The sequence below is a fragment of the Choloepus didactylus genome, chromosome 12 (assembly GCF_015220235.1).
Source record: "Choloepus didactylus isolate mChoDid1 chromosome 12, mChoDid1.pri, whole genome shotgun sequence".
Taxonomy (NCBI): domain Eukaryota; kingdom Metazoa; phylum Chordata; class Mammalia; order Pilosa; family Megalonychidae; genus Choloepus; species Choloepus didactylus.
The window spans coordinates 102,488,678-102,514,676 of record NC_051318.1 but is presented as its reverse complement, the minus strand read 5'-3'; the positions used below and the strand labels follow the sequence as shown (position 1 = coordinate 102,514,676).

At 39.8% G+C, this 25,999-nt stretch overlaps 1 protein-coding gene across 1 annotated transcript in view; it reads left to right on the top strand.

The window, feature by feature from the left end:
• LOC119506941 (phosphatidylinositol 3,4,5-trisphosphate 3-phosphatase TPTE2-like) overlaps positions 1–25,999 on the top strand; it is a 173,729-nt gene that overhangs the window by 84,304 nt on the left and 63,426 nt on the right. Inside the window, exons 12-13 of the mRNA XM_037799943.1 lie at positions 7,848–7,928; positions 14,806–14,911. Coding sequence (XP_037655871.1) covers positions 7,848–7,928; positions 14,806–14,911 — 187 coding nt within the window. The remainder of the gene's footprint in view (positions 1–7,847; positions 7,929–14,805; positions 14,912–25,999) is intronic.

Genomic DNA, 25,999 nt, shown 5'->3' with positions numbered 1-25,999 from the left:
AAGAAAAAATAAATACAAGGGAACTCTTCAAAATCAAAAACTTCTATACCTCAAAGGACTTTGTCAAAAAGGTGAAGAGTCATTGCTAACAGTGGAGAAAATATTTGGAAAACGTGTGTCAGGTAAGAGATTGGTATCCAATATTATATAAAGAAATCCAAAACTCAACGGTAATACAGACAGCCCAATTATAATTGGGCAAAAGATATGAAAAGACATTTTTCTGAAGAGGAAATACAAATGGATAAAAAAAAAAGTGAAAAAATGTTCATCTTCACTAGCTATTAAGGAAATACAAATCAAAACCACAATGAGTTATCATCTCACACCAATAAGAATGGCTGCCTATATTGAAAAAACAACAGAAAACTACAAATGCTGGAGAGGATGTGGAGAAATTGGAACTCTTATTCCTTGCTGGTGGGACTGTATAATGATATGGCCACTGTGGAAAACAGTTTCATGGTTCCTCAGAAACCTAAATATTGAGTTACCCTATGATCCAGCAATTTCACTTCTTGGTATATACCCAGAAGATCTGAAAAGGAGTGACACAGACAGTTGCACACCGATGTTCATAGTGGCATTGTTCGCAATTACTAAGAGGTAGAAACAGTCCAAGTGTCCTTCAACAGATGAATGGATAAACAAAATGTGGTATATACATATGATGGAATACTATGCAGCAGGAAGAGGAATGAGGTCCTGAAACATTTGGCAACATGGATGAACCCTGAAGATATAATTCTGAGTGAAATAAGTCAGGCACAAAAGGAGAGATATTGTAATGTACCACTACTATGAACTCCCTGAACAATGTAAAAGCAGTTTTAAACAATGTAGAATATAGGGAACCTAAAGATAGACAGAAGCTAGGGAAGGGGGAATGATAACCTAATATGTACAGACATGTTAATGACGGTAAACTTAAAGGTATGGGAATGGACAAGGGTGACGATTTTTCGTTAATGGGGTTTTTCGTTCACCGGGTTGAAGATGAACATGATCATAGTTGTTGTTTAAAGGCTTGTATCCCACAGACTAGAACTACAAATATAAATAAGTGTTTGCATGATACAGTTCTAAGGCATGATACTGGTACAAAGAGTTAGCAACATATTATAGACTATATTTAGTAGGAATACCTTACCAGTACTAGACTAATACTAGGAATCAATTATTAGGGGCCGATAAGGGCTTTGGTGTGTTTGTGTTATGATAATTGTATAAAATTGAGAATGATGATAATTGTTAAACTAAATGAAGTTAATGTGAGACACTGATTGTTTATCTTGGAGAGAATACATGCTATGTGAAATTAGGAACCCCCTACTTCATAAGTCAAGCCCTCAATCTTGAGGCTTGCTCTTGTGAACTTATGGCTGTAAAAGAGAGGCTAAGCCTATCTATAATTATACCTAAGAAACACCTCCAGAGAACCTCTTTTATTGCTCAAATGTGGCCTTTCTTTCTCTAAGCCCAACTCTGCAAATAAATTCATTAACATCCCTCCTTCATGGGATGTGACTCCCAGGGGAGCGAATCTCCCTGGCAATGTGGGGCACAACTACCAGGAATAAGCCTGGCCCTGGCATTGAGGAATTGAAAATGCCTTCTTGACCAAGAGGTGGAAAAGAAAGGTAATAAAATAAGGTTACAGTGGCTAAGAGATTTCAAATGGAGTCAAGAGGCTATCCTGGAGTTTACTCTTATGCAAGTTCCAGCTATTCCAAATGGCCACAGTATGCCAAACCCTAGCCAGCAGTAATCCCAAAATACCTAGGTCCCTATCTGAGACTCTGTAAAAGTTTCACTCACTAACTTTATTTTTCAAAGACTTAAATCCTCCAGAGTGTTCCTATGCCATATAAGTCCCTAAAACCCAGAGGCAATAGCCTGTTCAAGAACATCAACCAGATGCAGCCCCCCCTTCCCCATTATGTCAATACCCCTTTTCAATATGAACAAGTTAGAGTGGTCATTGCCTAGAAGTCCCTGAAGATCAGGAAAGTGATTAAACGAGAGGAAGGGGTAGCAACAGACAAGATAGGATTTAACAAAGGATTACAAATACTGAATCTTTATATTAATACTTTTTTTTAGATGCTAGAGTATTAAAATAGCTAGAGGGAAAAAACTGAAATTGTGGAACTGTAAGCCATAACACCACTTGAAATTACCCATACAACTATTTGTTAAATTATACTTTGAAAGTTATCACCTTTCTTTATATACAGTATATTTCACAATAAGGAAATAACTGAAATTGTGAAACTGTAACCCATAACATTCTTTGAAATTCATTCTCTAACTACTTGTTAAATCGTACTTTGAAAGTTATCACTGGTCTGTATATATGTTATATTTCACAATAAAAAAATGTAAAAAAAAAACAGCTAGGTACTATTTCATACCCATTAAAAAAAACTGCTATAAAAAAAAACAGAAAATAAATGTGTTAGGATGTGAAGAAATATGAACACTCATTCATTGCTGGTTCAGATTCTATGGAAAACTGTTTGGCAGTTCCTCAGAAAGGTAAGGATAGAATTACCATATGTTCTAGTTTGCTAATGCTGCCATTAAGCAAAATATCAGAAATGGATCGGCTTTTATAAAAGGGGTTTATTTGGTTACACAGTTACAGTCTTAAGGCCATAAAGTGTCAAAGGTAATGCATCAACAATCGGGTACCTTCACTGGAGGATGGACAATGGCGTCCAGAAAACCTCTGTTAGCTGGGAAGGCACGTGGCTGGTGTCTCCTCCAAGTTCTGGTTTCACAATGGCTTTCTCCCAGGACATTCCTCTCTAGGCCGCAGCTCCTCCTCAAAATGTCACTCTCAGTTGCTCTTGGGGTGTTTGTCCTCTCTTAGCTTCTCTGGAGCAAGAGTCTGCTTTCAACAGCTGTCTTCAAACTGTCTTTCATCTGCACCTCCTCTCTCAGCTCCTATACATCCTTGAAAGTGTCCCTCTTGGCTGTGGCAAGCCTCTGGGCCTGTGTGACTTTTTAAAGTACTCCAGTGATCCAATTAACACCCACCCTGAAAGGGGAAGGTAGCACCTCTATGGAAATTATCCAAATGTTTCACTCACAGTTGATTGAGTCACATCTCCATGGAAACACTCACTCAAAGGATTCCAATCGAATCAACACTAAATACTTCTGCCCCCACAAGATTGCCTCAAAGAACATGGCATTTTGGGGGACATAGTATATTCAAACTGGCACATCCGTATGACCTGGCAATCCAAATACTAGCCAAGGTTCAAGTGATGAATGGATAAATAAAATATGGTATATATATACAATGAAATATTAATTATCATTAAAGCAAAATGAAATTCTGATTAATGCAACAAAATGGGTGAACCTGGAAGACATCATGTTGAGTGAGATAAACCAGACACAGAAGGACAAATATATTGATATGAATGATTAGAATAAGCAAACTCAGAGTCAGAATCTAGCGTATAGGTTACCAAGGTATGGTTTTGTAGAAGAAGTTAGTGCTTACATTGTAGAGAGTTTCTATTTAAGTTGATTGCAAATTTTTTGTAATGGATTTTAGCGATGGTGGCATGATACTGTGAATGTAACTAACAGCACTGGATTAATATATTTGAATGTGGTTAATAGGGGAAATTTTAGGTTCTATGTATGTTACTTGATTAAAAATTCAAAAAAAATGTAAGGTGATACAATATAAAAAGTGACCACTATTGTGAACAAGGGACTACAGTTAATAGTACAGTTATAAAAATGTTCTTTCATGAATTTTAACAAATGTACCACACTAATCCTAGGTATTGATAATAGGATGGTGTGCCAGTTTGAAACTGTTATGGACCCCATAAGAACCATGATCTTCTAATAAATCTTGTGTGGTAAAACCTTTTGATTAGATTATTTCCATGGAAGGGTGGGTCTTAATTAGATCACTGGAGTCCTTTAAGAGGAGCCCAAGCTGACAGAGATGCTTAGGAATTCTGGAGATGCAGACAGAATGACGTTTGGAGATGCTAAACTAGGATATGAAACCCAGAGTTTGCCCCAGAGAAGCTAAGAGGGGACTCCTAGATGCTTAGACAGAAACACCCTGGGAGAACCAAGCAGAGATCTGAGAGAAGCTAAGAGAGACAGAAAGCCAAAGACATTTTGGAGAAAGCCATTTTGAAACAGCCCAGGAGCAAAGGACCAGCAGATGCCAGCCACGTGCCTTCCCAGCTGTCAGAGGTTTCCAGATGCCATTGCCCTTATTTCAGTGAAGTTATCCTCTTGTTGATGCCTTATTTTGGACATTTTTAAGTAACTTAGGTTATTTGTAACTTAATTAATCCCCTTTGTAGAAGCCAATCCATTTCTGGTATTTTGCATAATGGCAGCATTAGCAAACTGCAACAGGTGGTATATGAAAACTGTTTATTTTATGCATGATTTTTCTGTGAACCTACAACTTCTCTAATTAAAAAAAATACAACCTAAATAATGGGAGAAAATATTTGGAAACCACATGTCAGATGAGGGTTTTATGTCCAGATTATATAATGATATTCTACAACTCAAAAACAAAAAGACGAACAACCTGTAATAGTCAGGGTCCTCTAGGGAAATAGAACCAATAGGAAATATCTGTAAATAGTATGAGTTTTCTATTTTAAAAATTGGCAGGAATACCACACTAGTATTACACAAATACTAAGGACAACTAATTAAGGGCTGACAGGAGCTATGAGATGTTTTGGGTCATGAGAATTGTTTAAAATGGAGAGTAATGAAGATTGTACAACTGAGTGATGATAATGTGAGACGTGGATGGATTATCGTGGATATAACATATGCTATGTGAATTTAGGAGCCCCCTACTTTATAAGTCTAGCCCTCAATATTGAGGCTTGCTCAGGTGAAACTTATGGTTGTAAAGAGGAGGCTAAGCCCACCTGAAATTATGCCTAGGAGTCACCTCCAGAGAACCTCTTTTGTTGCTCAAATGTGGATTTCTCTCTCTAAGCCTAATTTTGCAAATAAATTCATCAATCTCCGCCCGACGTGGGACAGGACCCCCAAGATGAATGAGCCTCCCTGGTAACATGGGACATGGATTCTGGGAATGAGCCTGACCCTGGCATTGAGGGATTGAAAAGGTCTTTTTAACCAAAAAGGGGGAAGGAAAGGCAACAAAATAAAGTTTTAGTGGCTAAGACAGTTCAAATAGAGTCAAGAATTTGTCCTGGAGGTTACTCCTATACAAGCTTCACCTAGATACGCCAAATGACCACAGTATGTTAAGCCCAAGTCAACAGTAGTCCCGAAAACCCTAAAGAATACCCAGCTCCCTATCTGAGACGCTATAAAAGTTTCACTGAGTTTATTCATCAGAAACTTAAATCCTTCAGAGTGCTCGGATGCCAACTAAGTCCCAAAATCCAAAGGCAATAGCCTCTTAAAGACATCAACTAGATGTGTCCCCTTTGCTCATAAAGTTGACACTCCTTTTCACCATGAACAGGTTAGGGTGGTCACTGCCTAGACATCCCTGAAGATTGGGAAAGTGATTAAACGAGAGGAAGGGCTAGCAACAGGTGAGATGGAATTTAACAAAGCATTATGAATACTGAATCTTTATATGATTTTCTTTTTCTTAGTTGCTAGGGTATTAGAATAGGTAGAAGGAAAGAATTGAAATGGTGGAATTGTAACCCATATCATCCTTTGAAATTTGTTCTATAGCTACTTGTTAAATTGTAATTTGAAAGGTGTACCTTTTTGTATATATGTTATATTTCACAATAAGGAAATTACTGAACTTATGGTACTATAACTCATAATAACTTTGGAAATTTCCTGTATATCTACTTGTTAAATCATACTCAGATAATACCTTTTTGTATATATGTTATATTTCTTATTAAGGAAATAACTGAAACTGTAGAATTATAACCTATACTATTCTTTGAAATTTGCTCTCTAACTACTTGTTAAATTGCACTTGGAAAGTTATCACTTTTATGTATATATGTTGTATTCTACAATAAAAAAAAATTGCCTCATTCACCAGTGGGGATGGGCAAGTCCAAGTTCCGTAGGGTAGATGGCAAGCTAGGAACTCAGGTGAAGGTTTTTGATGAATTCCCCAGGAGAAGCTGGCTGGCTGAAGGAGAGATAGAAATTCTCTCTTCTGACTGCTGAAATCATAACTTCTCACTTTTAACACCTTTTAAAGCCTCCTACTAATTGGATGAGACATCTCTCATTGTTGAAGGCAATCTCCTCAGTTATGGTAGATGTAATCAGCCGTAGATGCAATCAACTTACTGATGATTTAAGTCTATGAAATATTCTCACAGTAACAATAAGGCCAGTACTTGCTTAATCAAACAACTGGACACTAACACCTGGGCCAAGTTGACACATAAAACTAACCATCAGACAACCCAATTAAAAAATGGACGAAAGATTTGAGTGGACATTTCTCCAAATAGGATATAATAATGGCCAATAAACACAAGAAAAGATGCTGAACGTTTGACCATTAGGGAAATGCAAATCAAAACCACTAGATACCCTTTCACACCTACTAGAATAGTTAACTATTTTTTTTTAATGGAAAATAAAAAGTAATAGGTAGTGGAGAGTCTCATTATTGGTGTGAATGTAAAGTGATGCAGCCACTGTGGAAAACAGTTTGTTCCTCAGAAAGTTAAATATAGAATTACTATATGACCTGGAAATCCCACTTCTAGGTATATACCCAAAATATTTGAAATCAGAGACTTGAACAGATATTTGCACATTGATGTTCTTAATGTCTTACAATTGCCAAAAGATGGAAGCAACCTAAGTGTCCATCAACAGATGAATCAGTAAACAAAATGTGTTCTATACATACATACAATGAAAAAGGAATGAGGTTCTGATACATGCAATAACATAGATATAATACAGATGAACCTGAAGGCATCATGTTAAGTGAAACAATCCAAACACAAAAGGACAGATATTGAATGATCTCACTGATAAGAAATCATTAGAATAAGCAAATTCATACAGTCAGAACCTATAATAAGGTTACCAGGAACCGGATGGGGGTAGAGCATGGGTAGTTATTGCTTAGTTGGTACAGACTTACTTTGTTGGGTGATGGAAAACTTTGGTAATAGATGGTAGTGATGGTAGCACAATATTGTGAATGTAGTTAACACCACTAATTATATATTTGAATGTGGTTAAAAAGGGGAAATTTTACATTGTATATATGTTAGCTAGAATAAAAATGTTAAAAACAAATATGGGACTGTACAACAGAAAGAGTGAACCCTAGTGTAAACTGTGGGCTATAGTTAATAGTAACAAATGTACCACATTAATGCAAAGTGTTAACAATAAGGAAAACTATGTGTTTCTGCATGATTTTTCTGTAAACCTACAACTTCTCTATTAAATAAAAAGTTTGAAAGCCACTGATCTGGAGCCCTAGACTAAGCCAGGAGACCTGTTTTCAGTACCCATTCTACCTGTAAGTGGTGCTATACATGAGGGGTCATTTGGAATTTTTTTCTTTTTTCTTTTTTGGTCTGTATGTTCTCACTATAAAATGCAATGATAGGAAGAAGGGTTAGACCCAGATGATCTCTAAGGTCTTTCCAGCTCTAAAATTTCATGTCTATATGAATCTTAAATGAGAAAAATACATGATGTGACTTTATTAATTTTGTTATTTTTGGTAGCCTCTGCCCAGAGAACACTGACTGAAGAAAATAACATGACTTTAGACATTTAAAAAATGCTTTAAATAGGAAAAGGAAAAGCATACATGCATCATGGTTGGATTTTCCTCTTTTCTCTAGGAAAGCCTTTATTATTTTGGAGAACGACGAACAGATAAAACCACCAGTTCTAAATTTCAGGGAGTAGAAACACCTTCTCAAGTAAGTTTTCCTTAAAAAGGGGTTGGGGCCATGGCTCTTTGGGGATTAGTCTGAGTGGTGCCTAGTACTTGGTTTCATTTTAGTCTCTGGCAATCAGGTAGCAGAACTTGGGTGTCCTATGACAGGCCAAGTAGCCTTGATCCCTTCCAAAAGCTAAGAGCTGCATCTCAGGGGCTGCTTATGCTTTGTGAGCATCATATTCTCCCCCAGAGCACCCTGCTATGCATTTTATATTGGTTGTTTTTCAGAGTTCAGGAGCTGAATCCCTTCATAAAATAGGTTCCAGACCCCTGAAGATTATGTAAAGTGATCAGTCTTTTATTTCCCTATAGAGTGGAACTGAATCTTTCACAAACTCCTGCTGGGGCAATTGAATCCTTTCAGAACATCACAAGGACTCTTTCTGCAGACTCCCTTGTGTGTGTGTGTGTGTGTGTAAGAGAGAAAGAGAGAGGGGTGGGGAGGGGGGGAGAAGGAAACAGAGAAACTGTACTTTAAAAGAGAAGAAAGGGAGAATAAACATTTTTCAAGAACCTATTATATACCAGACACTAGGGCACTTTTACATATATCATCTCATTTTATTTGCATAATACCCATGTGAAATATATACTATTACCTTATTTTTCCTTTTAAAATACTTTATTATGGAAAATCCTAAACATACACAAGAGCTGAGAAATCAGATACGAATCCCCTCATCTTCATCACACAGCTCCAGCAATCTCTTCACACTAGCCGACCATGTTTCATCCATTCCCTCCCAGCTCTCCTCACCCTCCCATTCTCCATTCCTCCCCTGAACCTGGATTGTTTTGAAGCAAATCCAATCATCATATCATTTTATCCCACAAGTAATTCAGTATGAGATCTAAGATAAGGACTCCTAAAAAAACATACCTTCATACCACTTACCATACCTAAAAATATTATACCTTAAGAGAACCTAAGATGGCAGCTGGGTGAGACAGGGCAAAAAAAACACCTCCATGAAAAATACTAGATAAAAACCAGAAAGTGACCCAGAACACCAGTTCCAACAATGCACTAGCCAGACAAGGTCTGCTAAATCCACAGGGACCGTGCATTTGGTGAAACCAGGAGTCTGCATTCTGAAATGAGTGAGTAAGCTGGCTGAAAGTCCGGCGGCCACACTGCGGTGTGGGGAAACCATGGGTTGGCGTTTGGAGACGGACTAGTTCTTAAAAAAAAAAAACCTGGGAGCGGCTGCAGATACGACAGTGAGAACCACGCGATAAAGCATGGCAGGAGTGGGCTAGGCCAACGCCTCGGTGTCTGGCATGGAGGATACCCCTTCCCACACCTGCTGCTGATTGTCTCAGGGCCAGGGGAGCAGAGGGGAGCCAAAAGGAGAAAGAAACCGTGCCCCTTGCAGCCATCTCCCTGGCAGCCTAGGGATGCTCCCACCTGGGGCCAGACCCACAGCCCAGAGCCGCACGAAGAAACCCAGTGTGATGGGGAGTCTTTCCCACAGCACCACGCACACACCACAATATTGTCCGTGGACAGTGGCCTTTAGTGCACCCACAGCTAATTGTCCTGGAGCTGGGAAGGTGGAGCTGTGCAAAGAGGGGGAGATTAACATGCCCCATTCAGCCATCTTTGCAGCGGGCTGGGAGCGCCCCTGCACAGCCCAGCGGCCCAGGGCTTCCCTGGCGGGCCAGTGTGCACCTGTGACATGGCACAACCTTCCCTCAGCAGAGGTCCTGGAAAAGCATTGCTGAGAATGGAAACCCGCTCGGAAATCCCAGGGACCCTACGCCAATACCAAGACTTGTGGGTCAGCGGCAGAGACAATCTGTGGCAAGACTGAAATGAAGGATTAGGCCCTTGCAACAGCCTTAAATCTCCAGGAACACCTGGGAGGTTTGGTTATTAAAGCTGCCCTGCCTCCCTAACCACCCAGACACACGCCCCACATTCAGGGCAGACAGCACCAACAACACACCCAAACTTGGTGCACCAATTGGACCCCACAAGAACCAGACCTCCACACACCACAAAGACAAAGATGTGGAGAACTGACTTGAGGGGAATAGGTGACTCGTGGATGCCATCTGCTGATTAGTTAAAGTGTACGCCACCAAGCTGTAGATCTGACAAATTAGAGATCAAGTAAAGCAAATGCCAAGAGGCCAAAAACAACAGACAATCTTAAAGCATATGATAAAATCAGACGATATGGAGAACCCAAACCCAAACAACCAGATCGAAAGATCAGAAGAGACACAGTACTTGGTGCAATTAATCAAAGAACTAAGGACAGACAATGAGAGCATGGCACAGGATATAAAGGACATGAAGAAGAGCATGGCACAGGATATAAAGGACATAAAGAAGACCCTAGAAGAGCATAAAGAAGAAATTGCAAGATTAAGTTAAAAAATAGAAGATCTTATGGAAATAAAAGAAACTGTTGGCCAAATTAAAAAGACTCTGGATACTCATAATACAAGATTAGAGGAAGTTGAACAACGACTCAGCATCCTCAAGGACCACAGAATGGAAAATGAAAGAATGAAAGAAAGAATGGGGAAAATACCGAAAAAAATTGAAATGGATCTCAGGGATACAATAGATAAAATAAAAAGTCCAAATTTAAGACTCATTGGTGTCCCAGAAGGAGAAGAGAAGGGTAAAGGTCTAGAAAGAATATTCAAAGAAATTGTTGGGGAAAACTTCCCAAACCTTCTACACAGTATAAACACACAAAGCATAAATGCCCAGCGAACTCCTAATAGAATAAATCCAAATAAACCCACTCCAAGACATATTCTGATCAGACTCTCAAATACTGAAGAGAAGGAGAAAGTTCTGAAAGCAGCAAGAGAAAAGCAATTCACCACATACAAAGGAAACAACATAAGGCTAAGTAGAGACTACTCAGTGGCCACCATGGGGGCGAGAAGGCAGTAGCATGACATATTTAAAATTCTGAGAGAGAAAAAATTTCCAACCAAGAATACTTTATCCAGCAAAACTCTCCTTCAAATTTGAGGGAGAGCTTAAATTTTTCACAAACAAATGCTGAGAGATTTTGCCAATAAAAGACCTGCCCTACTTCAGATACTAAAGGAGCCCTACTGACAGAGAAACAAAGAAAGGAGAGAGATATATAGAGAAATTTAACAAACATATATAGAACATTACATCCCAGGTCACCAGGACACTCATTCTTCTCTAGTGATCACGGATCTTTCTCCAGAATGGACCATATGCTGGAACATAAAACAAGCCTCAGTAAATTTTTTTAAAAAATTGAATTTGTTCAAAGCACATTCTCTGACCACAATGGAATACAAATAGAAGACAATAACCATCAGAGACTTGGAGAATTCACAAACACATGGAGGGTAAAAATGAGGGGGAGATGAAAACATTCTCAGATAATCAAAAGCTGAGGGACTTCATCACCAGTAATCAGTCCTATAAGAAATGCTAAAGGGAGTTGAGCCGGCTGAAAGGAAGGGACACTAAACAATTGATTGAAACTACATGAAGAAATAAAGATTTCTAGTAAAGATCACATATAAATACCAACACTACTGTATTTTTGATTTGTAACTCCACTATTTACTCCCTACAGGATCTAAAATACATGAACTGTAATGATAAATCAGTGGTTTGGACTCAATGTAAAACATGTAATTTTTGTCAAGAACTACATAAAGGTAGGGGAATGATGGAGTATAGGAACATAGTTTATGTGTCATATTGAAGTTAAGTTGGTATCAAAGAAAACAAGATTGTTATAGACTTAAGATGTTAAATTTAAGCCCCACAGTAAACACAAAGTATCAGAGAATATGACCATAGAGATGAAAAGTAGAGTACAGGTTCCGAGAAGTGGGGGAAGGGGCAATGGGGAGTTAAGAAGTCAGTGTAGGGTTTCTGTTTGGGGTGAAAGGAAATTTCTAGTAATGGATGGTGGGAAGGTGATAGCATTACAACATTCTAACTGTGATTAATCCCACTAATGGAATGCTAGGGAGGGGGTGGAATGGGAAGATTTAGGCTGTATATGTGTTTCCACAATTGAAAAAAAAAAAAAAGACAGCCTAAATAGATGACAATTAAATGCCAAGGATGAACCTGGATTGGGATCTGAGGATGGAGGAGAGGAGGCTCAAAAGGACACAGATGGGACATAAGAAAAAAAGAAAGGAAATATAGAATGTAAGCTTTATACCAATGTTGAATTTCTTGAACTTCGTAGCTGTGCTTAATGAGATTGCATAAAAGAATGTTCTTGTTCATGGGAAAGGTATATGTGAATTATATCGTTTGTTCAAAGATGTGTGCAGCTTGCTCTCATATGTTCAGAAGACAGAGCGATAGATGATGGATGATAGATAGGGAGGGAGAGAGAGAAAGAAATAGCGGTGTGACTGGATGTTAAAGTTGGTGGATCGGGGTATTGGGGGAGGGAGGTTGGGGTATGCTGGAGTTCTGTGTATGGGTTTTGTATTGTTTTTGCACCTTTTCCTGTAAGTTTGAATGTATTTCAAAATGAAATTTAAAAAAAAACTTGAAAAATACCTTCAAATCAGATGTCTAGTACTTCTTTAAATTTCCATAATTGTGTTTAAGATTTTTTTAGATTTGGTTTATTTCAGTCGGGATCCAAGCAAGTTCCACACATTTCATTTGATTGCTATGTCTCTTGAGTCTGTTTTTATTTATAGTTTCCCCATCTCTCTATCTTTATTCCTTGTAATTTGTTTATTGAAGCAGTCAGAATATTTGCCCTATAGAGATTTAAACATTCTAACCTTTGCTGAACCATGCTAAGGGCTTTATGTTCATTATCTCATTTAATATTCTCAACAACTCTATGAGTAGTCACTATACTGATTCCCATTTTACAGATTGAGTAATTGATGTTCAGAGAAATTAACTTTTTGAGCCAAGACTCAGATCCTCTGTCAGATGCTGAAGCCCTTCATGTCCCATTCAGTACACAGCTTCTCATTTCTATTGCCTTTTCTGTATTTGCCTCAAACTGAAGTGATAGTTGGTTCATAATTCTTAAGTGGATGTGGCTATAAATGAGTTTTTCTTTGAGTGAAGTGAGGGGAGTTGAACAGGCACCCTTGACCTTGCTAGTGGAACACTCTCCTGGCCCCTGAACTTTTTAGTTTGAGCAAAAAGAACTTATACTTAGCCACTGATGCTTTTCTGCCATACCCAAGCAAAAAAGGATAGCCATAGGCCATAGGCTAAAAGTAATACTTGTATGTCCTGAAGCTCAACTCTAACTGTATCATTTCCATGCTCAAAATCGATAAAGGCTCCCCATTACTAATGGAAACAAATCCAGATGTTTTAAGCTGGCACTCAATATCTTCAACAATTTGAATTTTCTAGCCTCTTCTATTTGCATTCACATATCCTACTCTTTAACACATTCAGACTGTGTGCTATTCCCCACACCTGTAAACACTGCCCACACACATGGATTACTCATGTGGCCCCTTTTCCTGTAATCCTCTTCCCTTCCCAGCCTGGGGTAGTCTCTTGCTTTTTCAGTTATCACAGTCCTTTGTATTTCTTTTAGGGACTTAATTCACTTTATATTATTCTCTAGCTATTTGAAGTGCCTGGACCACAATTTAGCCATCTTTCCACTCTTCACATCCCAAAGTGGTAGCATAGTGCCTTTTTTTTGTGGTGTTTACTAAATATGTGTCAGTTGTATTAAATTCTGCTACGAGCTATTGTTGTTTTCACCTGTAGGAGAATGAAGAGTGGGAACAAAAGCAGCTTAAGGTCCATGGTGGGGTTACAAGCCTTTACTGGGGATGGAGAATCTTGAGTCAGGAGCCAAGGGGGTGTTAGTATAGCTCCTTCAACAGGGCACCCTGTACCTCTCCCTTTCCCCATTTCTTCTGCAGCTATGCACAGTTCCCCATAGGCTACAACTTCATCTCCTCTGATTCACTGGGAAGCAATGCAAGGATCCAGCTTCAGGGTGGAGAGCTGTGTTAGAGATTCCAGGACAGAGTTCCCTCTGTGTGGGGTAGCAATTCTCAGTTACTGTCACATTCCGACCCTGCATTGTGGACTGCAATAGGAACCTCACTTCATCCACTTCTGAATTAAGAACTTGCATGGGCCTTTCTCTTGACTGTCCCTTTCCAAGGGAAAACATAGAAGTTAATTTTATTAATACTTCCCAGCAGGTGGGGAAAGTTCTGTCAACTTTTAAGTTCACTTGATTCAGTAGTAGAATGCTGATGAAGAGAAGAGAGATTCAAGGAGTGCCCTTGTGAGCAGCTTGCCATAGGGAGGGACTAGGCTTCCAGGCTTCCTTGCAAAAATAGAATTAGAGAAATTGAGAGTGAAGAAACTCTGGCTGGCAGACAAGAGAAAAATGACATAAAATCTACTAACGCCTTATGGAGGTCTTCCTCTTGAATTTTCACATCCAGCCTTCTCCCATGCCTCACAGGCTGCTCTGCCCACCAAACCACAAACTTTCCTCCAACAGTCACAACGAAACTACTACTCCCCCAAATCCAGATAGACTTTTTTCGGAGTTGCAATTAGTGTTCTCTTGCTATGATGTTGTAGCTGTTTTGTTGTTTGTTCTGGTTAGTTGCCCTCTCCATCATAAGCAACTTGTAAGCAAGACCTATTTCCTTACTTATATAACCCCATAACACATAGTTCAGAACTTTTTTTCTAGGTAGATATTCAGTTGTGAGGCGACAAACATAAAAATGCCTAGTTATGTAATGGACACCCAATATAGTTTCTCTAGTTAATTACTATCCTTAAACTCTATGAATAAAAAAGCAATACTAACCTTAGAGTTTCCTTTTCCACTTAAACTGAGGCTTCTGTTGTCTTGCAGAATAGATATGTTGGATATTTTGAAAAAGTGAAAAATATCTACCAGTGGAATCTCCCTCCAAGAAAAACACTTATAATAAAAAGAATTGTTATTCATTCAATTCATGGTAAGTGCTTTAGCTATAATTGTAGAATTGGGCAGAAGGGCTAGTGTTATTAATATTTGGAATGATTTTGTTCATAACTCTATACTCAGACAATCCCAGCTGACAACTGTCTTTTTAATCTATCTTCGCACATGAACTCATACTCTGGAATTGCCCATCAGCCCAGTGATCCTGTGGTCCTATGGCCAACTCTTAAATGTCCTTCTCTTCCTCCCTCTGCCGGCTCTTGTCTAGCTTTTACAGACATACCAGTTTGGGGAGCGGAATTAATCCACTCCCTTTTTTTCCTGTTCTTGCTCCTCTGGCCTACGTCCAGGGTGGACTTTTAAGAGTGCAAGTGCTAAGAGACAGGAAGAGCTTGTGAGCCCTCGAGGCCACTTCTTTCTCATTCTCTCCTCTAGTTGAGCTCATCTTGGTGGTGGCATCCCAGGCCCCTTACTGTTTTCTCACCTACTCCTTTCAGACTCTTTTTCTCATCCCCATAGTCTCTCTTTCCCTTCCATCCTCACCTGAGCCCTCTCACTCCAGCAATTCTACCAAGATGTCTTAAACACCTGAACTACAAATGAATTTTAGTTCTTCTTTTTACAAATAGCTATTGAGTTTTGGGGCCAGGCTCTGTGCCCTTAAGGAGTCCTTGGGTAGTAAGCCAAGGAGAGGACCAAGTACACAGATAAAGAGCTGTCCAAGATTCTCTGGGTGTCCACGGTGGCCCCAGCTCAGCCTGGGGGTCAGGGAAAGCTCCCTAAGGAGGTAGCACTTAGGTCCTCCTTTGCACCCTACCTGATCCTACATGAAAATGAAAAGAGTTGGGGGAAAGATGGGCTCTGTGGGGTGTCTTTCGGTACCACTAGTAAAAATCCCTATAAACTTTGGAAGAGCTGATTGTTTGCCTGCTGCAGCAAGTAAGGAGACAGTTGAAATGTGGCCAGGTTCCACCATTGCCCAGGGAGACAGGAAAGTTGGTCAGATGCATCATCCATCTCCAGGACTTAAGGAAAAGAAAGGGAATGAGAGGAACCGGCCTCACACCCATCTGTCTGGGTGCTTCCCCTACGCTCCGGCACCATCCAGTAGGGCAGAATCCGGGAAGTCCCAGTGTGGAGGGAATGGAGCATCACCACTCTCACTGCAGAGATACAGCAAGGGGAGATGTTGCTGAATCCCTGAAGCAGAACTCCACACACCTCTTCCAACAGCAAGGTCACACCCCAGGGATACAGGGCCAGGGCCCTGGTGTCCACCCAGACAAGTTAGTATTTCTAGCCTTCCAGAGATACATATAGCATAAGAGCTAAGCATATTTTCTTTAATATTTCATCCAATTATTCAGAAATAAAAGAATCTTTTAAAGGTATATAAAAACTGTGTACTCAAAAATTAATTACAATTGTTAGTTAAAATGCAAAGTGCTATTTTTAAAATTATTTACATAGGTTTCTTTCCCCAACACATACCACCACTGCCTCTTGTTGATGTATAGGCATTTTATGGGGGCATCACAAACAGATTAAATAGGTCTGTGGCTTCTGAAAACAAACTCCAACACAGTAGCATTGTTTCTCAGGGAAAATTTGCTCTTGATTTCCAAACGAGCATTGTACAGGCAGAGCCTTGAAACACAGCCCGTTCTAGCAGGAGACTGCCTATGTATATAAATGAGCAACTGTTTGTGAACAGGCTTTGTAGACTGTGAAGTCTGTTATGACTGCTTTGTGGAATGTGTATGAATTATGAGGGACAGGATTGTAGTGGAGATGAATGGCTGACCTCACTAATGGCTGTTGTCAGACCAGAGGTGCCAGGCTCCTCCAACAGCGGGGAATGGAGTGGGGGAGAGCAGGGCCTCCCCTCCCCTTCCTTTACACACTTGGTGGGGCCCAGCATAAACATCTATACTACTCTACACTGTAGTGTAAGAGGCAAAATGGTCTGCAGTTGGAGAAGTTTCTTCTGCTAAATACACTTAAACCCAACTGTAAAACCAACTTGGTGGTGTGACAGCCTGTACTGTACCCTAAGTGTGTACTCTGCCTCAGTTTCCCCTTTGCTAACAATGGGAAGGACAGTGTCTATACAAACCCTTTGTGCATATTAAGTATTCCAAGAAGGCAAACAGACTTTAATGTCTAGTGTTTTAGTCTAATTGGGTCTTAATGCATTACTCTAATATGAGCAATGAGAAAAAAAATAGTTTCTCAAAATTCTAAGTTTAAGATGTTTTTAACAAGTTCTAGGATTATGAATGTTGTTTCAGCCTGATATATCCTAAGACTGGGATTTCTCTTTCACAAGTATTTTGAATTTTGTTTAAACCCTGTGGAAATCCACACTATATTGTTTAGTTAAGACTGAAAGGTAGATCCCACCCTCTAGCCCTGCACAAAGGTTCCATGTGGGCCTCTGGGACATATTTGGACTCCCGTCTATCTCCCAGAAAATAAAGTTCTGGTAAAGGAGAAGGGCAAGAGGGCTGGGGCTATGCAAGGCCTTTCTGGGGCCATGCAAGAAATAAGATATAATTTGTAAGCTTTTGTAAAATAAAATCCTCATTAACTGATTCCACTAACTCAGAGTCTCTGTCAGTTTTGACATTGGCCTTGCCAAGGTTGTTTTTATGCATGAAATAAAGGATTACTTAAACAAACAAAAAACTGTAAGGCAGAGATCTGGAGAAGAGAGGACTTCATCCAAATTTTATAGATACTGCTCGTGAAATCTGGTGGGTTGTTTCTTAGGCTTGGTTTTCTAACCTCAGGTTAGCATAAAATAGAGGCTTTTAAAAAATCCAATCTGAGAGTCCTTATGATGACTTCCAGACAGAAATAGAGTTCTGCACCTTGCAGAACAAATTTAAAAATGCGTACATGGTAAGTTAAAATTCTTGCTGCACCTATGTAAATAATTGGGCCAAGTCTAATGAGGCTAGACTTATTTCAAAATAAAAATAATCTTCCCTTGAGATTGTTATGATCATGGGACTGGGAAAACTGTCGAGAAAAGTTTGAAAGACTGAAATGCGTAGTTTCTTTTCTAACCCTTCCAGGGTTATGCCTACCTTTCATTGTCTTTGAGCTATTTTACAACTCTATAAATTGTAGAAAATTGATAGTAATGCAGTATGTTTGTTCAGAGAATTACAAATTAATTGTGTACAGTGGAATACAATTGAATAATGATCAGTTTGCACCTCTTTGTAAATGCATTTCATCAGCTGTTCACCTGAATATAAATGTGTGGTACTTTAAATTCTTCTTTGAACCAGTGGTACTATTTTACTAGTTTCTTATTTAAAAAGTGAGATAAAATCTTTGGCATGTGTTAAAAAAAATGCAAGGTACAGAACAATGCTAGGATAGACAACCATTTCTGTAAAACAAAATGGAATAATGTATATTCATATTGGTGTGTATGTATGTAGTTGTGATATATATATATGTATAAACATGCATGTGTGTGTGTGTGTGTGTGTATGTGTGTGTATCACCTCAAAGTGGAGGAGAGGATGGGGAGTTATTGATTAATAGGAACAAATTTTCTGTTTGGATTGATCAAAAAGTTTTGGTAATGGATGGTGGTGAAGGTAGCTCAAAATTGTGAATGTAATTAATACCAGTTAAAAGTGGCTAAAATGGGTAATTTTCTGTTTTATATATGTTATCACAATAAAAAATTTTAAAAAACCTCTGGGAGAATATATATTCCTACTTAATTCTGTATATATAAAATTATACACAAGAAACTAATAATAGTGGGAAGCTAAACAGATGTTTAAATCATGTAAATATAAATTATTTAAAAATTTTTACATGTAGGGAAATTAAGCTTATAAATCAATGCCTTCTTCCTGTCATGTGATAAGTCTTTGAGTTTAAGTTCTACATTTCCCTGATTTGCTGGTAAATATTAGTAGAAAGAAGTTCTGCAACTAGACTGGAACAGATGGAGCTGAGGGATGGAAACATGACTCCTAATGACAAATTAATAATATATTGTTAGTGAAAACAAAATTAAATGGAAAGAAAACAGGTATAATGATGGATGAGTAATCAAGTCTGATTAATATGCCTTTCAACAAAGATGGCAGCATAAGATGCTCCAGGGTGCTGTTTCCCAACAGAATCTTTGAACAACTGGCAACGACAGGCAGAACCATCTTCCTCTGAACTCTGCACAACAGTTAAAGGGTTACAGTAACTGGGTGAATACAGATTCCAAAAAATGCAGCTTTAAAAAATTGTTAGGAGGGAAGAACTGAGATCAGAGACACGAATGGATATTTGCACACTGCTGTTTATGGGGGCAGTATATTCACGATTTGCAATGGATGGAGGTGGCCTAAGGGTACATTGAACGATGAACAGAATGGTGAACTGTGGTTTATGCATAAATAGAAGATTGAGTGGCTGCAGGAAGGAATGAAATTGTGAGACCTGCAAATAGGTGAATGGATCTTGAGGTCAGCATTTTGAGTGAAATACTCCAGAAACAAAAAAACAAACATTATAACGTTTCACTAATATGGACTAACGATAATGTGTAAACTCTGAGAATTGAATCTTAGAGCACAGGTTATCAGGGGAATGCTTATTATAAAGCTCCCTAGATTGTGAACTCTTACAGCAGTCACATCTATTCCTGAGTTGTAATGGTTATCTCTAAATTGTGAGATGCTGAGCTCTTTGTTTGTGTATTACCTGGTCAGTCTCTGGAACTTTGAGTATTGGTGTGACACTGAAACTCAGAGCTAGAGTTCAGCAGCTATGAATGTCAGTATTGCCTCATACAGCAACTGTTTAAAAAAAAAACTGAAACAGAGTTCAGACTTCAGTTAGGTATGAATGAAGCGGATCTGGTTAGGACTAGGGCAAATCGGGCCAAAGGGTAAAGGACAATATTGACTGTGCTTTAGAACTTCAACTTCTGTATGAGACCAAGGGAAGAGATGTTTATTTGGTGCAGGATCTATATTTTCTGTAGCACACTAAATAGTTTAACTTTTACAGTCAGTTTATTCAAACACCATAATTACATGGAAATTTGAATAGGAAGTGAGATCTGGTAGGTTTATACAGGTCAATGAGAAATCCCAATACATTCCAAAGTAATTTGGTCAGAGAATAAAAATGTATTTGCAGCGCCCCCCCCCGAGAAACTGGGGGGAAATGCGGAAATATTAAACTTCCCCACCTGGGGAATTACTGATATTCTCACAAGCATTGAGGACTACCAATTAGGTAAGCCAAGCCCTCGAACTTGGGGCTTGCCCTTATGAAGCTTGTTTCTGCAAAGGAGAAGCTAAGCCTGCTTATAATTGTGCCTAAGAGTCTCCTCCAAAGAACCTCTTTTGTTGCTCAGATGTGGCCCTCTCTCTCTAAGCCTACTCGGCAGGTAAACTCACTGCCCTCCCCCCTATGTGGGTGGGGTGTAAATCTCCCTGGCAATATGGAACATCACTCCTGGGGATGAGCCTGGACCCATTGTCATAGGATTGAGAAAGTTGTCTTGACCAAAAGGGGGAAGAGAAATGAAACACAATAAAATTTCAGTGGTGAGAGATTTCAAATGGAGTCAAGAGGTCATTCTGGAGGGCATTCTTCTGGTCTATATAGGTATCCCTTGTTAGTTTTTAGTGTATTGGAATAGCTAAAAGGAAATACCTGAAACTGTGGAACTACAACCCAGTAGCCTTGATTCTTGAAGATGATTGTATAACCATGTAGCTTACATGGTATGATTGTGTGATTGTGAAAACCTTGTGGCTCACACTCCCTTTATTCAGTGTATGGACAGATGAGTAGAAAATGGGAGCAAAAATTAAATGAATGTTAGGGGGTTGGGGGATGGGATATTTTGGGTGTTCTTCTTTAATGTATTTTTATTCTTATTTTTGTTATTTTTTGGAGTAAGGAAAATGTTCATAAATCGATTTTGGTGATGAAATGCACAACTATATGAGGGTATTGTGAACAACTGTACACTGTGGGTGATTGTAGGGTTTGTGAATATATCTCAATAAAACTGAATTGGGGAAAAAGAAAAAAAAATTGTTAGCAGAAGCTCCTGGCCCCCTTGCTGGTCCCTGGCCCACACCCTTCTGGTGATGTGTGGAGCCAGCCTGCACTCCCATTGTGGCTCCTGGCAAGGCTCCAGAGGGAACAGAGTAACCCCTAAGTGAATCCTGAGGTGCATGTATTTCAGTGCCAGTCTGTGCTGGTTTGGATGTGTTGTGTCCCCCCAAACACCATGTTCTTTAATGCAGTCTTGTGGGGGCAGATGTATTTAGTGTTGATTAGATCTTAATTCTTTGATTGAGCATTTCCATGGAGATGTGAACCACCCAACTGTAGGTGATAAGTCTGATTGGATAATTTCCATGGAGATGTGGCCCTGCCCATTCAGTATGGACCTTGATTAGTTTACTAGAGCACTATACAAGCTCACACAGGAGTGAGTTTGCTACAGCCAAGAGGGACACTTTGAAGAATGCACAGGAGCTGAGAGAGGAGCTTCAGCTTACAGAGACATTTTGGAGATGGCCTTTGAAAGCAGACTTTTGCTCCAGAGAAGCTAAGAGAGGGCAAATGCCCCAAGAGCAACTAAGAGTGACATTTTTGAGGAGCTGAAGCCTAGGGAGAAATGCCCTGGGAGAAAGCCATTGTGAAACCATAGCAGATGCCAGCCACATGCCTTCCCAGCTAACGGGTTTACCGGACACCACTGGCCATCCTCCAGTAAAGGTACCTGATTGCTGATGTGTTACCTTGGACACTTTATGGCCTTAAGACTGTAACTGTGTAACCAAATAAATCCCCTTTTATAAAAGCCAATCCGTTTCTGGTGTTTTGCATTCCGGAAGCATTAGCAAACCAGAACACAATCTATCAGGTGGTAGCCTGAAAAACTGAACCAGAAAACTGCTCTCTGGCTTGATCTCCAGAACTTGCCTGTAGGCAGAAGTAGCTTCTGATAGCTAAAGCAATATAAGAAACAATTGAGTCACAGTGTCCTGGGGCAAAGAATTGCCTGCTTTAAGTCATACAGTAGAACATTTAGGAGAAGGAGAAAGTCTTTTACATTGGGATTACAGGGGGCATTAGAATTCATGTAAAGGGGAGAATTCCTGAGGCCAGGAGCAAGCATAAGTTCAGGACAAGATATAGGCTCAGAAAAGACAGAGAGGACCCTGCACTTCCCATTTGCCTTGAGAGAAGGGCTAAATTCTGAAGGACAGCACCAGCCAGTGCAGAGCCAATTTGCAAAGACTGAAAGATCTTTTTTGCATTGATTTGTTTGTTTTTGTTAGCTCCTGGCACTCCAGAATTCCCTAACATATCACTAGCTGGATAAAAACTTAAGGTACAGAGAGTTCAGGGACTAAATCCAAGAGGAAACAACTTTAAAATATTAAAATGTACAGTGTTGCAACAAAAGATTACAAGAAAAAAAAAAGGAGATGATGATCCACCCAGAGGAACAAGATAAATATCCAGAAACCATCAACAAAAAAGAGAAGACTGGGACATGACAAAGACTTCTTTTTTTTAACCAGTTTTATTGAGATAAAGTCACATACCATACGATCCATCTAAAGGGTATAATCGATGTCTTCTAGCATATTCACAGAGTTGTGCATTCATCACCACAATCAATAGAAAATTTTCACCCTGAAGAGAGTTCACTGTTATGCAGTCCCATGGTTCATCATCTGGCTTGGCTTCTAGTGACATACATGACCCTAAACTTTCCCTTTCAACCACAATCACACCCACATATCAGTGCTGTTAATTACACTCATATTAATGTGCTATCATCAACTCTATCCATTTCAAAACATTTACAATAAACCTTATTACATATACTGCACAAATTAAGCATCAGCTCCCCATTCTCTGCCCTCGTTCTGTCTTCTGTTGACTTATGTTCTTGATATTAACACCAAGAGTTTGCTAGTCATATTTCATTCATATTAATGGAGTCATACAGTATTTGCCCTTTTGTGTCTGACTTATTTCACTCAACATAATGTGGTTAAGGTTCATCCATGTTGTCACATGCATCATCACTTCATTTCTTCTTACACCTGCATAATATCTCATCATATGTATATGCCACCTTTTGTTTATCCTTTCATGGGTTCATGGACACTTGGGTTGTTTCTGTCTCTTGGAAATTGTGAGTAATGCCACTACGAACATGGGTGTGCAGTTGTCTGTCTGTGTCTCGGCTTTCAGTTCTTTTGAGTAGTAGCTGGATTGCCAGATCATCTGACAGTCCTGTGCTTAGCTTCCTGAGGAGCAGCCAGCTGTCCTCCACAGCAGCTACACCATTCTACATTCCCACCAGCAGTGAGTAAGTGTTCCTATTGTTCTGAATCTTCTCCAATACTTGCAGTTTTCTGTATTTTTTATCATTTCTCTAAAATGATATCTCATTGTAGTTTTGATTTGCAATTCCATAATAGTTAGTGAGGTTGAACATCTTTTCATGTGCCTTTTAGCCCTTTGTATTTCCTTTGGAAAAATGTCTTTTCTTGTCTTTTGCCCATTTTTAAATTGGATTGTCTTTTTATCATTGGGTAATAGGTCCTCTTTATAAATCCTGGATATTAAACCAGGAATATTTGGTTTCCAAATATTTTCTCCCATTGACTAGGCAGCCTTTTAACCTTGACAAAGTCCTTTGAAGCCCCAAAGTATTCAGTTTTGAGGAGGTCACATTTACCTATTTTTTTCTTTCATTGCTTATGCTTTGGGTGTCAGATCTAGGAAACCTCTGCCTACCAGAAGATCTTGAAGTTCCTTCTCTACATTTTCTTCCAGAGGTTTATGATTCTGGCTTTTTATATCTAGGTCTTTGATCCCTTTTTTTTTTTCATTTTTTATTGTGGAAAATAACATATATAGATAAAAGTGGTAACTTTCAAAGCACAATTTAACAGGTAGTTAGCAAATTTCAAAGAATGTTATGGGTTAAGTTTCCACAGTTTCAGTTATTTCCTTATTGTGAAATATATATGCAGAAAGGTGGTAACTTTCAAAGTACAGTTTAACAAGTAGATACAGAGCAAATTTCAAAGAATGTTGTGGGCTACAGTTCCACCATTTCAGTTCTTTCCTTCTAACTATTCTAATACTCTAGCAACTAAGAAAAATATGTATATAAAGATACAGTATTTATAATCCTTTGTTGAATTCTGTCTTGTCTGTTGCTACCCCTTCCTCTAGTTTAATCACTTTCCTGATCTTCAGGGATGTCTAGACAGTGAACACCTTAACTTGTTCATGTTGAGAAGGGGTGTTGACATCATGAGAAAGGGGGACGCATATGGTTGATGTTCTTGAAGAAGCCATTGCCCCTGCATTTTGGAACTTATCTGACATAGGAATACTCTGGAGGACTTAAGTTTCTGAAAAATTAACTTAGTGAGTGAAACTTTTAGAGTCTCAGATTGGGACCAGGGTATTCTTTAGGGTTTTCTGGACTACTGTTGATTTGGCCTTGTCATACTGTGACAATTGGGCACATCTAGCTGAAGCTTGCATAGCAGTAACCTCCAGGACAGTGTCTCAACTCTATTTGAAATCTCTTAGGCACCAAAGCCTTATTTTCTTGCCCTTCTTTTCCCCCTTTTGGTCAAAAAGGCATCCACAGTTCCTTGAGGCCAGGGTCAGTCTCATTCCTGGGATCCTGTCCCACATCACCAGGGAAATTCACTCACCTGTGGGGTCCTGTCCAACATCAGGGGGACGGTGATGAATCTATTTGCAGAGTTGGGCTTAAAGAGAGAAAGAGGCGGGGCAAGATGGCAGACTAGTGAGCCGTATGTTTTAGTTACTCCTCCAGGAAAGTAGGTAGGAAGCCAGGAACTGTGTGGACTGGACACCACAGAGCAATCTGACTTTGGGCATACTTCATACAACACTCATGAAAACGTGGAACTGCTGAGATCAGCGAAATCTGTAAGTTTTTGCGGCCAGGGGACCCGCGCCCCTCCCTGCCAGGCTCAGTCCCGTGGGAGGAGGGGCTGTCAGCTCCGGGAAGGAGAAGGGAGAACTGCAGTGGCAGCCCTTATCGGAAACTCATTCTACTGATCCAAACTCCAACCATAGATAGACTGAGACCAGACACCAGAGAATCTGAGAGGAGACAGGCATAGAAAAAAAACAACACGAAAAACTCCAAAATAAAAGCGCAGGATTTTTGGAGTTCTGGTGAACATAGAAAGGGGAAGGACAGAGCTCAGGCCCTGAGGCGCATATGCAAATCCCGAAGAAAAGCTGATGTCTCTGCCCTGTGGACCTTTCCTTAATGGCCCTGGTTGCTTTGTCTCTTAGCATTTCAATAACCCATTAGATCTCTGAGGAGGGCCCTTTTTTTTTAATCCTTTTTTCTTTTTCTGAAACAATTACTCTAAGAAGCCCAATACAGAAAGCTTCAAAGACTTGCAATTTGGGCAGGTCAAGTCAAGAGCAGAACTAAGAGAGCTCTGAGACAAAAGGCAATAATCCAGTGGCTGAGAAAATTCACTAAACACCACAACTTCCCAAGAAAAGGGGGGTGTCCGCTCACAGCCATCATCCTGGTGGACAGGAAACACTCCTGCCCATCGCCAGCCCCATAGCCCAGAGCTGCCCCAGACAACCCAGTGTGACGGAAGTGCTTCAAATAAGAGGCACACACCACAAAACTGGGCGTGGACATTAGCCTTCCCTGCAACCTCAGCTGATTGTCCCAGAGTTGGGAAGGTGGAGCAGTGTGAATTAACAAAGCCCCATTCAGCCATCATTTCAGCAGACTGGGAGCCTCCCTACACAGCCCAGCAGCCCAGAACCGCCCTGGGGGGATGGCACTCACCTGTGACATAGCACAGTCATCCCTCAACAGAGGACCCGGGGTGCACAGCCTGGAAGAGGGGCCCACTTGCAAGTCTCAGGAGCCATACGCCAATACCAAGGACTTGTGGGTCAGTGGCAGAGACAAACTGTGGCAGGACTGAACTGAAGGATTAGACTATTGCAGCAGCTTTAAAACTCTACAATCACCAGGGAGATTTGATTGTTAGGGCCACCCCCCCTCCCTGACTGC